Source organism: Garra rufa, chromosome 25, assembly GCF_049309525.1.
Source record: "Garra rufa chromosome 25, GarRuf1.0, whole genome shotgun sequence".
NCBI lineage: Eukaryota > Metazoa > Chordata > Actinopteri > Cypriniformes > Cyprinidae > Garra > Garra rufa.
The window spans coordinates 22,698,583-22,714,101 of record NC_133385.1 but is presented as its reverse complement, the minus strand read 5'-3'; the positions used below and the strand labels follow the sequence as shown (position 1 = coordinate 22,714,101).

At 36.0% G+C, this 15,519-nt stretch overlaps 1 protein-coding gene across 1 annotated transcript in view; it reads right to left on the bottom strand.

Annotated features, from left to right (window-relative positions):
- Positions 1 to 13,688, bottom strand: part of dock4a (dedicator of cytokinesis 4a) — an 81,989-nt gene extending 68,301 nt beyond the window's left edge. The window contains exons 1-6 of the mRNA XM_073831638.1: positions 13,511 to 13,688; positions 9,898 to 9,981; positions 7,570 to 7,610; positions 7,328 to 7,383; positions 6,504 to 6,600; positions 1,264 to 1,412 (exon numbers count right to left, since the gene is read on the bottom strand). Of these exons, the coding sequence (XP_073687739.1) occupies positions 1,264 to 1,412; positions 6,504 to 6,600; positions 7,328 to 7,383; positions 7,570 to 7,610; positions 9,898 to 9,981; positions 13,511 to 13,688 (605 nt within the window). The remainder of the gene's footprint in view (positions 1 to 1,263; positions 1,413 to 6,503; positions 6,601 to 7,327; positions 7,384 to 7,569; positions 7,611 to 9,897; positions 9,982 to 13,510) is intronic.
- Between the last annotated feature and the right edge of the window lie 1,831 nt (positions 13,689 to 15,519).

Sequence of the window (15,519 nt, the reverse complement as noted above, 5' to 3'; positions counted from 1 at the left end):
AATTTAATACACATTTATTTTAAACATTATAGTTATTTTAAAACAACTAAAATAAGTAATATTTCTATATTATTAATTTAAATAAATAAAATAATTCAAAAATAAAAATGGCCAAAAACAAGTAAAACAATATTATTAAACAATTTTAAATTAAATTAAATAATTATAAAATTTAAAAGGCAATAAAATTGTAATAAAATAAAACTGCAATAAAATAAAAAAATAGATCAAATAAATAATTATAAAATAAAATGACCAAAATCAAATAAAACAATAAAATTTTAAATCAAATAAAATAATGAATGAGCCAAGTATAAAATTAATACAATTAAAAGTGCAATAAAATAAAATAATTTTTTTTAAATAATTATAAAATAAAAATGACCAAAATTTTACACTGTAAATAAAATATTGAATGAATTAATGAATTAGCTAATTATAAAATAAAACGGCAATAAAACTGCAATCAAATAAAAAATAAAACTGCAATAAAAAAATTATACTGAATTATGAAAAATTAACTGTTGTCTGTTTTAATGTGATAAAAAAAACATGCTTAATCTTTTAAAATGTAATAAATGAATTTTTTTAGCAAACAAAGTGCTGCACGGGGTTTAAATCAAAACATGGACGTAATACAGCCTCAAAAACAGCTCTACTTTTGATTTACTCTTTCAAATTCCCTTTTTATGACTGTATTCCATGATTCTGCCGACTTTTTTTTTTACATTGTGGAAATCGTAGGTTCCTATAAACAACAACAGCCCAAGTCATTTTCACAGAACAAACCTCAGTAACTTTCACAAAACATGAATCAAATGTGAGAATAATCCATTTCATTGTAAACCCTCCAAAAACGACTATGTACTGAAAGACACACACAAAAAAAACATACGTAACACGTCCCACTCGTTACTACCATCTGCGGCTTATTTTTTAGAGAAAAACAGCATATAAGCATTCAAACACATGGCTGACAGATTGGCCAGCATTTGCCGGCAGTTCATCATCGCCATCTCCGCCACTGCGTTCCACCCACTGTTTTTATATGTACTGCACAATACATTCGCAATCACTGAGAAAAAAAACACACAATGTGGCAAAGACAGGAAAGCCAAACTCTAATGGTATAAATGGATCAAACTGAATGATTTTGCAAGGTTCTGAAGTTGTCACAGAACCCAAAATTGCAGTATTCAATACCAATACCATGAGGACAATGATAGTATTATTATTTTTGGTGTATGTAACTGTATAACTCACTCGTTTCCCCAGTCCAGCCGTGCCGTGATGTGCTGTTTGATGTCACTCAGGCGGTCATGAGTGAGATGGCCAACCAGAACCTGCTGCCGCAGCTCCAATATCTCATTCATCACGTGCCACAGTCTGTGAAAAAGATCCCCTTCATTTCTCTGAGAGACAGAAAGAACAACGAGTGGGTGACAGAAAATATGTTTACCTTTTTTAATTAAATTAGCTCTTTAAATAACTAAAATTATGCAAGAAAAGTGTATATCTGTGGTGAATAATAACACAACTTTATTTATATACAGTCAAGCCCGAAATTATTCATACCCCTGGCAAATTCTGACTTAAAGTTACTTTTATTCAACCAGCAAGTTTTTTTTTGACTGGAAATGACACAGGCTTCTCCCAAAAGATAATAAGACGATGTACAAGAGGCATCATTGTGGGAAAAAAATATTACTCATCTTTTATTTACATTTGAACAAAAAGTGGTATGTCCAAAATTGTTCATACCCTTCTCAATAATCAATAGAAAAGCTTTTATTGGCTATTACAGCAATCAAACACTTCCTATAATTGCTGACCAGCTTTTTGCATGTCTCCACTGGTATTTTTGCCCGTTCATCTTTAGCGATGAACTCCAACTCTTTCAGGTTGGAGGGTCTACTTGCCATCAGCCTGATCTTTAGCTCCCTCCACAGATTCTCAATTGGATTTAAGTCAAAACTCTGGCTGGGCCACTGCAAAAAAAATGGTGGTGGTTGAGGAGAGATCACCCTCCCCCCCCCCATATGACTGTAAAGCGCTTTGTGTGTACGGCAATACACTATTAAAGCGCTATATAAATGCTTCATTCATTCAAAACGTTAATGTTTTTGTCTGCTAACCATTTCTTTCCCCACTTTTGCTGTGTGTTTTGGGTCGTTGTCGTGCTGAAATGTCCACTGGTGTCCAAGGCCAAGTTTCTCTGCAGACTGCCTGATGTTATTGTTGAGAATTTTGATGTATTGTTCCTTTTTAATGGTGCTGTTTTGCTGTGATTAGGTTCCCTGGTCCACCGGCTGAAAAACACCCCCAAAACATTAGGTTCTCACCACCATGTTTGACAGTGGGGTGTTCTTAGGGTGTTCTTCTTTTTTATGCCAAATGAAGGCTACATCATTGTGGCCAAACAATTCAATTATTGTTTCATCTGACCATAAAACAGAAGACCAGAAGTCTTCTTCTTTGTCCAGATGAGCATTTGCAAAGGCCAAGCGGGCTTTTGTGTGCCTTATCTGGAGAAGTGGTGTCCTCCTTGGTCTGCGTCCGTGGAACCCAGCGGTGTGCAGTGTCTGTTGGACTGTCTGCCTTGAGATGTTGCCACCAGCAAAGCCCACATTGTCACGGTTGAGTAAGGGAGGTCTGGGTCCAAATGCAGGGGAGAGACTTTAATATAACAAAACACAAATAAACATAAACCAAAAGGCCAACACGGCACACCAAAACACAAACAAGGCAAGATCAGGAACATAAACTTCAGGAACAAGAATCACGGAAAACAAACCACACAGAAGACAATGCAGCCAGAATGAGTAGTGGGAAATGAGAGTTCTTATAGAAAAGTCCAAATGGTGAACAGCTGTGAGTGAATCAGTGTTAATGACAAAACAGACGTGATGAATCAGAGTGCAGTGCAGGACAGCGACCTCAGGTGGCAGAGGGAAACCCCACAGCCCAGATCATGACACTACCCCCTCCCCACGGAACGGCTCCCAGACGTTCCACAAGTCTGGAGGGTGGAGGAACGGGGGAAGGCAAATCAGGGGGAGGGACGGCGGGCCAGGCCCGTGCAGCGCAGTCACCGCCGCGTCAGGAACAGAGAGCGCGGTTGCCTCCGCGTCCAGAACAGAGAGCGCGGTTGCCTCCGCGTCCAGAACAGAGAGCGCGGTTGCCTCCGCGTCCAGAACAGAGAGCGCGGTTGCCTCCGCGTCCAGAACAGAGAGCGCGGTTGCCTCCGCGTCCAGAACAGAGAGCGCGGTTGCCTCCGCGTCCAGAACAGAGAGCGAGGTTGCCTCCGCGTCCAGAACAGAGAGCGCAGTCGCCTCCGCGTCAGGCGCAGAGATAGCGGTCACGGCCGCGTCTGGAACAGCGAGAGCGGTCACCGCCGCATCAGGAACAGCGAGAGCGGTCACCGCCGCATCAGGAACAGCGAGAGCGGTCACCGCCGCATCAGGAACAGCGAGAGCGGTCACCGCCGCGTCCGGAACAGAGGGCGCGGTCACCGCCGCGTCAGGAACAGCGAGAGCGGTCATCGCCGCGTCAGGAACAGCGAGAGCGGTCACCGCCGCGTCAGGAACAGCGAGAGCGGTCACCGCCGCGTCAGGAACAGCGAGAGCGGTCACCGCCGCGTCAGGAACAGCGAGAGCGGTCACCGCCGCGTCAGGAACAGAGAGCGCGGTCACCGCCGCGTCCGGAACAGAGAGCGCGGTCACCGCCGCGTCCGGAACAGAGAGCGCGGTCACCGCCGCGTCCGGAACAGAGAGCGCGGTCACCGCCGCCTCCGGAACAGAGAGAGCGGTCACCGCCGCGTCCGGAACAGAGAGCGCGGTCACCGCCGCGTCCGGAACAGAGAGCGCGGTCACCGCCGCGTCAGGAACAGAGAGCGCGGTCACCGCCGCGTCCGGAACAGAGAGCGCGGTCACCGCCGCGTCCGGAACAGAGAGCGCGGTCACCGCCGCGTCCGGAACAGAGAGAGCGGTCACCGCCGCCTCCGGAACAGAGAGCGCGGTCACCGCCGCGTCCGGAACAGAGAGCACGGTCACCGCCGCGTCAGGAACAGAGAGCGCGGTCACCGCCGCCGTCCTGGGAACATTAACAGCGGACGCCGCCACATTAGGAACAGGAATAGCGATCGCCGCCGCTTCGGGGACCGAGATAGTGGACGCCGCCACCTTCCCGTGAAACAGCGTCTCTATCCCCGCCGCAAAGCAGGGGCGCATCCGCGCAGCCTCGGCGCTACGGGCATCCATCGCCGCCAGGCAGGCGTAGATGCATTCAAAACGAGCGGCCGACGCCGCCTCGAAGGACAGCCCCGCCGTCTCGGGAACAGAACGGGGGGACGCCGCCTCCTTGAAAAAAAAATTCCTCCCCGCTGGACCCATCTTTGCTGGCTGCATTCTGTCACGGTTGAGTAAGGGAGGTCTGGGTCCAAATGCAGGGGAGAGACTTTAATATAACAAAACACAAATAAACATAAACCAAAAGGCCAACACGGCACACCAAAACACAAACAAGGCAAGATCAGGAACATAAACTTCAGGAACAAGAATCACGGAAAACAAACCACACAGAAGACAATGCAGCCAGAATGAGTAGTGGGAAATGAGAGTTCTTATAGAAAAGTCCAAATGGTGAACAGCTGTGAGTGAATCAGTGTTAATGACAAAACAGACGTGATGAATCAGAGTGCAGTGCAGGACAGCGACCTCAGGTGGCAGAGGGAAACCCCACAGCCCAGATCATGACACACATTCATCAGGATGGCCTTGGTGACGATCCTTGGGTTCTTCTTTACCTCTCTCACTATCCTCCTGGCCAGCACAGGTGTCACTTTTGGCTTCCGACCACGTCCTCTGAGATTTTTCACAGTGCAGAACGTCTTGTATTTTTTAATAATACTTTTCACTGTAGCCACTGGAACTTCAAAACATTTAGACATGGTTTTATAGCCCTTTCCTGACTTGTGAGCAGCCACAATGCGCAGCTGCAGGTCCTCAGTGAGCTCCTTTGTCTTAGCCATGACTGTCCACAAACCAACAGCAGAGAGCTTCTGTTTTTCACCTGTTGAGTTGATTAAAACAGCTGTTCCCAATGAATCAGGGTAATTAGGATGCTTTAGAACAGCTTGGACTATTTGGAATGGTATACAACTTTGGATTTTCCCATAGACTGTGACAGTTTGCAAAGGGTATGAATAATTTTGGACATGCCACTTTTTGTTCAAATGTAAATAAAAGAATTGTAAGAATAATAAAAAATAAATATCTTGCATTTCTGACTTTTTTCAGAATTGTGAGTTTATATCGCGCAGTTGACTTTTCTGCTCAGAATTCTGTTTATATCTCGCAATTGTCTTTATAACACACAATTGTGAGTTAAGTCAGAATTTAACTGATCAATTTAAGTCATAATTGCGAGCTTTTATCTCGCAATTCTTTTTTTATTCTTTTTTTTAAATCTGACTTTATAACTCGTAATTGCGAGTTTATATCTCACAATTCTGACTTTATAACATGCAATTGTGAGTTATTAAGTTAGAATTGCGAGTTATCTCGCAATTCTAACTTTTTATTTTACTTTTTAATTCTGACTTTATTACTCGCAATTGCAAGTTTATATCATGCAATTCTAAGAAAAAAAGTCAGAATTGTGAGTTTCTATCTTGCAATTCTGACTTTTTTTCTCAGAATTGGGTTTACAGTATATCCTGCAATTCTGACTTTATAACACAATTGTGAGTTATCAGAATTGTCAGAATTGCAAGTTTTTAATTTTTTTTTAAATTCTGACTTTATAACTCGCAAGTGTGAGTTTATATCTTAGAATTCTGACTTTTTTTTTTTTAGAATTGAGTTTATATCTCGAAATTCAGACTTTATAACACGCAAAAAAAGAAAAAAGCCAGAACTGTGAGTTTATATCTTGCATTTCTGACTTTTTTTTTTCAGAATTGAGAGTTTATATTCTGTTTATGAATTCTGTTTATATCTCACAATTTTGTCTTTATAACACACAATTGTGAGGTAAGTCAGAATTGTCAGACAAAAAGTCAGAATTGAGAGGTTTTTGTTAACTACTTCCACACAACTAAAGTGTAATAAGCACAAAAGTAGCTCCAATTTAGCACACTTTAAATATACCAGTTTAGTATACAAAAAGTACAACTGCAGTGTATTTTTATTAAGTACAAAAATATGTAAAAGTATTTGTAGTATACTTGGCATGAAAAAAATGTATTTCAAATACATTTTAGTATATTTATTTTTAAATATATGTATTTTACAGTAATATAATTTTCATGATTGTAGACCACAATTTAAAAATTCCATTATATTTCCAAATTCTCCATAAGCTTGGAATGTGAAAATATTTATTTCTGATCAATTCTCTTATCACTGACAAAGACTAATAAAAGAAACATGTACTTACAAATCAAATTTCCACAGTTAAAGCAAACTGCACTTGTTCAGTGCAACACAAAGAGTGATATTTACCATGTAGAGCTGCTTCCACATGGTGCCCCAGTCTCTCAAGGTCATAGTTATCTCTGTAATGACCGAGTCCTCGGTGGGAATGACGGTCTCAAACTGCCTGCAGGCCAAGACACACAAACACACAGTCACACACACATCTGAACAAGTCCAGGATGGAGAGCAGTGACCTCACATGACCCTGAGGAGTAACACTGACTCACGAGGACATGTCCGCAAATACACTCGCGATGGCTTGTGGGATAGTGAAGGCTCCTGTCACTTCAATAGAGCAGATGTGTCATTTTGCAAATGCATTTTATATGAAGCACAAGGACGGTCCCTAGCAGCAGCTCAGTGTTTTTCTCAAGGGCACTGGTGGCAGGTCAAAGGTGAGATTTCATTAGCCATCCTTTCATGGGTCACCAGTTCCTGGGATCAAACCTATAATCCCTTACTTTAACAGATTCAAAACAAAAACGGTCTTTCTTTAAAATAAATGCCACTTGGATTGCTAATGTTATTCATTATCTTATGCAATTACATTTTAGATTGACATTTTTAAGTGTGGTTTAAAGGGATAGTTAAAATTACCCCATGATTTACCCACCCTCAAGCCAACCTAAGCGTATATGACTTTTAATCTCAACAGCCATTCACTGCCATTATAAAGCTTGGAAGAGCAAAAACATTTTTTAAATTAACTCCAATCGTATTCGTCTGAAAGAAGAAAGTCATATACACCTAGAACGGCTTAAGGGTGAGTAAATCATGCGGTAATTTTCATTTTTTGGGTGAACTATCCCTTTAATTCGGACAGATATGTATATTTTTCCATGGACTCATACCCTTTGTTCTTGATGTGGGCATTCTTGAGGTGAATATAGGAGCTTGGAAATATTCCCTGGGAGAGACAACAGAAAGTTATTTAATGAGCCAATTACTGCATGTAAAACACAAGAGTAAACAAACATAAGTTAAAATTTGTATATAAATGTGCTGAGAGTCAAAGCAGAGGAAAGAGATACATATAAACAGATAAAAAACTGACAAATATAGGAATCGTTTGAATTTTGCACAAAGTTCTTACCTTTACGTTTGGATTCTTGGTGATGAATCCTCTGTACCATCCTGCAAAAAGGTATTTATAATAATCTCACACTTTCATATTTCAACAACAGAATGCAAAGTGTATTAAACATTCCAACTGTTTAAGTATGTGCTGCAAAAATGAACTGGGTTCACTGAGGGTGTTTCTTTAACTATGAGCACTTTTCTAGAAAATATATTAATGAAAGTGTGAAAAGTGTTGTTTATGAGAGTTTATTACATTTGTCTGCTAATAATGTCCAACAATGGACTGAACAAACACATGTAACAGCATTCTGTGGTGAAAATGATGGTAATGGAATGTATTCATGTATCCTAAATAAACAATTAAATATTTTCGCCATAATTTAACTGAATTATAGCCCAGATATTGATGCACAATGTAATATTTATTGTTTGTGCGATGTTTATTTAGTAATTTTTTCACACCTCATTTCATCTTCGTTTTTGTTTCCTTTGGTAACTAGGTAGTAACTTTATAAAACCTTGTTGTGTGTAAAAAAAGTATAAATTATTAATGTATTTTTACACAATATTGTAAATATTGTAATGTTATATTCTTCACTAGGGGTGTGCGATATATAACGTCCACAATAACATCGTAATTGTTGTTTAAACTATATACTGTACAGTCAAGCCCGAAATTATTCATACCCCTGGCAAATTCTGACTTAAAGTTACTTTATTCAACCAGCAAGTTTTTTTTTTTGACCGGAAATGACACAGGCTTCTCCCAAAAGATAATAATACAATGTACAAAAGGCATCATTGTGGAAAAAAATATTACTCATCTTTTATTTACATTTGAACAAAAATTGACATGCCCAAAATTATTCATACCCTTCTCAATAATCAATAGAAAAGCCTTTTTTTTTGGCTATTACGGCAATCAAACGCTTTCTATAATTGCTGACCAGCTTTTTGTCTCCATTGGTATTTTTGCCCATTCATCTTTAGCGACGAGCTCCAACTCTTTCAGGTTGGAGGGTCTACTTGCCATCACCCTGATCTTTAGCTCCCTCCACAGATTCTCAATTGGATTTAAGTCAGGACTCTGGCTGGGCCACTGCAAAATGTTAATGTTTTGTCTGCTAACCACTTCTTCACCACTTTTGCTGTGTGTTTTGGGTCGTTGTCGTGCTGAAATGTCCACTGGTGCCCAAGGCCAAGTTTCTCTGCAGACTGCCTGATGTTGTTGTTGAGAATTTTGATGTATTGCTCCTTTTTAATGGTGCCGTTTACTGTGATTAGGTTCCCAGTGGGGATGGTGTTCTTTGAAGGCTTCTCCTTTTTTACGCCAAATGAAGGCTACATCATTGTGGCCAAACAACTCAATTTTTGTTTCATCTGACCATAAAACAGAAGACCAGAAGTCTTCTTCTTTTTCCAGATGAGCATTTTCAAAAGGCCAAGCGGGCTTTTGTGTGTCTTATCTGGAGAAGTGGTGTCCTCCTTGGTCTGTGTCCGTGGAACCCAGCGGTGTTCAGTGTCCGTTGGACTGTCTGCCTTGAGATGTTGCCACCAGCAGAGCCCAGATTCATCAGGATGGCCTTGGTGGTGATCCTTGGGTTCTTTCTTACATCTCTCACTATCCTCCTGGCCAGCACAGGTGTCACTTTTGGCTTCCAACCACATCCTCTGAGATTTTTCACAGTGCGGAACGTCTTGTATTTTTTAATAATACTTTGCACTGTAGCCACTGGAACTTCAAAACATTTAGATATGGTCTTATAGCCCTTTCCTGACTTGTGAGCAGCCACAATGCACAGCCGCAGGTCCTCAGTGAGCTCCTTTGTCTTAGCCATGACTGTCCACAAACCAACAGCAGAGAGCTTCTGTTTTTCACCTGTTGAGTTGATTAAAACAGCTGTTCCCAATGAATCAGGGTAATTAGGATGCTTTAGAACAGCTTGGACTATTTGGAATGGTATAGAACTTTGGATTTTCCCATAGACTGCGACAGTTTGCAAAGGGTATGAATAATTTTGGACATGCCACGTTTTTTTCAAATGTAAATGAAAACGAATAAATTTGTTTTTCCACAATAATGCCTCTTGTACATCGTCTTATTATCTTTTGGGAGAAGCCTGTGTCATTTCCGGTCAAAAAAAATTTGCTGGTTGAATAAAAGTAACTTTAAGTCAGAATTTGCCAGGGGTATGAATAATTTCGGGCTTGACTGTATAAAAGTTATAAAGAAAGACATCTACTGTAAACTGACTGCATCTCAATAAATAAATTCAACAGAATCAGTCTCCACAGCTATAAAGAGGTTGATTGTCAGCTACACAACCACAACAGTGACTACCTTCACATTTCTCCAAAATCTGCACGGTGTCGCCGATCTCCAGCGGAAGTCCATGCTGAACCATTCCACGAAAATTTGCCAGCACTGAGGGGGAAAAAGCAAACAATAAGTACAAAATCTGTGTGATTCATGAGTAAAGTAACAGCTCTGACAGACCACAATGTGACAGAACCATCTGTCTTCACAATTTTTGCATGGAAGAGATGGAAACCATCTTTAGTTTCGGCCCAGTGGGTGAAGTGATATTAGCATTACATTCAATATTGACTCTGAATTCAAGAACAGGGATTTTATAGTCATTCTCAATTCACTTCGGAATAATAACACACATCCCAGCACTCCACACATCTCCTTAAACAAATAAATCATACTACGCTTAGATCTGCACTTCTAACATTATCTCACTGCTTTCTTAAATAAACCCTGAGTCACTTCCCTAAGCATAAGTTACATAACGAGTACAAGATCTCTCCACACACCGGCTCACCCTATCAACTACTTTTTACATCCGTATTCGTAGATTCTTTATGCGCAAATATGTTAATATGAAGCACTCATTTGCAAATCAAGTGGGTTAGGAAAGATTCTTACATGGAAATAAATAAATAATTATATGCATAAACAAAACCCGGCAGAGTTTTGACACTGCTCAGAGGTTAAGCAGGCTGCCGAAACAGCCGTGTCAGCTTTTAAAGACAGGATGTGTTGCTGTATGTGCTGCCTGTCAGTGATGTGCATTAATACATGCTGAGACAAACACGCAGCATCCGACGCTGCAAGAATGAGCGATGGTACGCTTCTCAATCAGATAACATGCACGATCAAGGTTAATATCACCAAAATAAAAACTGATATTTATAGTAAAGGATATTGTGCGTGATTTCAAAAGATAAAATGAGTAACTCTAGCCATTTAACAAATAATAGCAAGTTAATATTAACATTAATTAGGTCCAAAAATCTAATTGACATTTTTTTGTTTTCTACTGATTAACAACAATTTTAGAACTAACAATCACTGATAAAAGACAACAAAAAAAAGTACATAAGTACATCTTGATCATTTCAAAAAGCTCTAAAATCAATCAATTAAAGCTTAAATCAAAGTTAAAATATTTTATATTTAAAATGTTTTTTTTCAAATAGTTTTAAGCAGTGAAGCAGTGTTGTTATTATATTATAATTATTATTACTACATTCAGTAAAAATAATAACAAAATTTAATATTACGCTTTTATTCTTTTAATGAGGCTTTTTTCTTCATTATGATACTGTGTGTTAAGAAAAAAGGCTCATTAAAAGAATAAATTCTTAAAATAATAATGAGCAGTTTGGCATAATATTCTTTTATTATTCCGCTAGTTTTGTAGTTGTATCACCTTGATATTTTTTGACTATTACACAAAAGAAAATGAAAAAAAAAAAAAGTATTTATTTTGATGAAATATTTCACAATTTTAATACCAACTACTTATAGTAATAATAATTCTATCGGACAGAATTTTTCATAGATACATTACAAATATTGCACTATTTTATTTTTTTAGGCATATCTTGCATTTTTCAAAATATTTTCAAAATATGAAAATATAAATACATAATATAACTATACATAAATAATACGTTAGTTTAGCAGTTGTATCACCTTGATCTTTTTCACAATTACACAAAGGAAAAAGCAAAAAAAAATTCTAAATTATTGAATTTTTGATTTTTGAACATTTAAAAGCAGTACAAATTTTAAAAGTTAAGTACAATCTCAAAATAATATTTAGTTTTGTATACTGTACACTGACATTTTGTTTTTCATACTGTACATTAAAATGATGTGATGCCTAAATTCACTTGTAGCACTTAAAACAATTTAATTATTTCCTTAATTAATTTATTTGGTTTCTATTGTTTATTTATTTTGACAAAATATTTTACAATTTTAATACAGACTACCTACTGATTATCAATCATAATATGAAAAATATTTCAAAATATTTTATTTACATGATAAAAAAGATAAAAAATATACATATATAATATAAATATACAGAAATAAAAAAAATCAAAATGATTTTTTTTACATTTTTTATCCATTTCTGAAACTGTAAAAATGCTAATAATTTTTAAATGCTGTTGAGTATAATCTCAAAAATTACTGACATTACACTGTACTGTACTGTATATACTGTACACTGTACATCGTACAGAATTATTTATAGCTACATGACAAAAATTTCACTATTTTATTTTTTTTAGGCATATCTTGCATTTTTTCTAAATATCTTATTTGCATGATAAAAATATGAAAATATAAATATATCAAATAAAACATAAATATATATAAATAGTATGTTAGTTTAGCAGTTGTATCACTATGATATTTTTGACTATTACACAAAAGAAAATGTAAAAACACTAATAACTTAAACCACTGTTGAGTATAATCTCAGAAATAATATTTAGTTTTGCATACTGTACATTAAAGGAATGTCCATTGGGTGTGTGAGCTGAATAAAAAGTTATTCTCAAAATATTACGACCTTAATCTCGTAATCTTTATTTATCTAATTAATTTTTTTAACGCTGTCATATAAATACTTGCTGTTGGCTCATTAGTTAGAGTGTGTCCTTAAATTAAATCATAATAAATTATATTAAATCAAACATACAGGACATGATCCACAAATGAAATGAACAATCTAACGGAATAAAAAAATCTAATGTGTAAAAAAAATGGAAATTAGTTAGATGCTGAAATGAAATTAAGTTTATGATCCGAGGAGCACTAAAAAATTTTTAGTGGTGCTTTAAAGGAGTAGTTCACTTTCAGAACAAAAATGTACAGATAATGTAGTCACCCCCTTGTCATCCAAGATGTTCATGTCTTTCTTTCTTCAGTCGTAATAAAATTATGTTTCTTGAGGAAAACATTTCAGGATTTCTCTCCATATAGTGGACTTCTATGGTGCCCCCGAGTTTGAACTTCCAAAATGCAGCTTCAAAGGGCTCTAAACGATCCCAGCCGAAGAAGAAGGGTCTTATCTAGAGAAACGATGGGTTATTTTCTAAAAACATTTACAACTTATATACTTTATAATCTCAAACGCTCGTCTTGCCGAGCTAGACAAGATGAGCATTTGAGGTTAAAAAGTACATAAATTGTACTTTAAAAAAAAAAAAAAAAAGCCATCATTTCGCTAGATAAGACCCTTCTTTCCTCGGCTGTGATCGTTTAGAGCCCTTTGAAGCTGCATTTTGGAAGTTCAAACTCAGGGGCACCATAGAAGTCCATTATATGGAGAGAAATCCTGAAATGTTTTCCTCAAAAAACATAATTTCCTTACGACTGAAGAAAGAAAGACATAAAAACTTGGATCACAAGGGGGTGAGTACATTATCTGTAAATTTTTGTTCTGAAAGAGAACTACTCCTTTAACATGAAACCGGAAACTCCTGAATATTCATGTTAGCTCCACCCAGTGTCACAGATAATCTCAGACACCAAATATTTCAGAACACCAGTTACTCGACACAGGCAAAATTAAATCGAGGACTTTAAAAAAAAATTGACGAATCAGCCCTAATTAAACAGCAAATGATTTTTTTATAACAGTTTAAACCTATTTGAACCTCAGCCACTGCCAACGGGAGTGACAAAAGCTCTGTTGTAATAGGACGGGCGAACCCGTCTGAGCTGTGCGCTTGTGCTAAACGCTTTCCCACGGTCCTGCTGTCAGCGCTGTGGACACACACTGCTGCTTGGCAGAGACACAGTGCAGCCAGAGGCCCGTCTCGCATAACTCCTACCAGGTGCAAAGAGCCATCCGGACCCCTATAACGCTGAACCCGTGACTCAAACGCACGGCTGTGATCGCAGAAAGGTTCAGTCGGGTTGCTTCTATTAGACATCAAAGCATTTTAGAAAGGTTAAGGTGGCATTAATTAATGTGGCCACATTTATAGACTGGATAATATTATGCAGGTTCAGCCTAAGAATCTCTGTGGATATGAAGAATAGCACACGTCGGACATTTTTGAGTTTGAGTTTGGTGATGGACTGGGCGACTGCTTCTTGCATCACTCCGGTTGATATGCTGACACATTTTCTCTGCTGTGTTCAAAGGTTACCCACACAAATCATTTTTCTCTCAAGTTAGACTGTTCAGAACACCGTGTAACAAAGCTTTCTAGCCTGTGCATTTATAATACACATAATACTCAGTGAAATGTACATATTATTAATGTGGTTGGTTATCGGTTATCACTGATTTTACTTTTTTTTTTTTAATCAAGCAGTATTCAATCAGTATTGTATATTTAAGTGTTTATTTACATATATATTACACCTGCTGTCATCTTATGAGCACTTCAGGTAAACATTTAAACGCACTAAGAACTTTAAATAATATTAAATTTTTCATATTGTACTTTAAAATGATGTGATGCCTAAATTTACTTATTTTTTAATTTTATTTTTTAATTGAATTATTTTATTTTTAAATACATTTATTTTTTATTTTTAAATTCATATTTTATTTTAAAATATATTTATTTTTTATTTAAAACACTGTTGAGTATAATCTCAAAAATAATATTTAGCTTTTCATACTGTTCATTGAAATTATGTGATGCCTAAATTTACTTGTAGCACTTAGATTTTTTTTATTTATTTATTTTTGAATAAAATTATTTTATTTTATTTTTAACTAAATGTATTTTAGTTTATTTTTAAATTCATATTTTAGTTTATTTTTAAATATATTTATTTTATTTTTAATTAAAACACTGTTGAGTGTAATCATAAAAATAATATTTCGTTTTTTATACTGTCCATTAAAATGATGTGATGCCTAAATTTACTTGTAGCACTTGAAACTAATTTTATTTATTTATTTTATTTTTGAATAAAATAATTGTAATTTTTTTTTAATAAATTTATTTTATTTTATTTTCAAATTCATATTTTATTTTATTTTCTAAATACATTTATTTTATTTTTATTTAAAACACTGTTAAGTATAATCTCAAAAATAATATTTAGTTTTTCATACTGTCCATTAAAATGATGTGATGCCTAAATTTACTTGTAGCACTTAGATTTTTTTATTTATTTATTTTATTTTTTAATTAAATTATTTTATTTTATTTTTAAATACATTCATTTTATTTTTTATTCATATTTTATTGTATTTTTAAATACATTTATTTATTTATTTTTTTAAAACACTGTTGAGTATAATCTCAAAAATAATATTTAGTTTTTCATACTGTTGATTAAAATGATGTGATGCCTAAATTTACTTGTAGCACTTGAAACTTTATTCAAGTTAAATTTATTTATTTTATTTTTGAATAAAATAATTTTATTTTATTTTTAAAATAAACTTATTTTATTTTAAAATTTATATTTTATTTTTTAAAATCATTACAAAATACAATAAAAAATACAAAAATTTTGTTTTTCATACTGTATATTAAAATGTGATGTCTAAATTCACTTGTAGCACTTAAAACAATTTATTTATTTATTTATTTATTTTTAAACAAATAAAAAACATTTTAATTTTTTTAAATGCTGAGTATAATCTCAAAAATAATTAAATTAAATGTTGTGATGCCTAAATTTCAC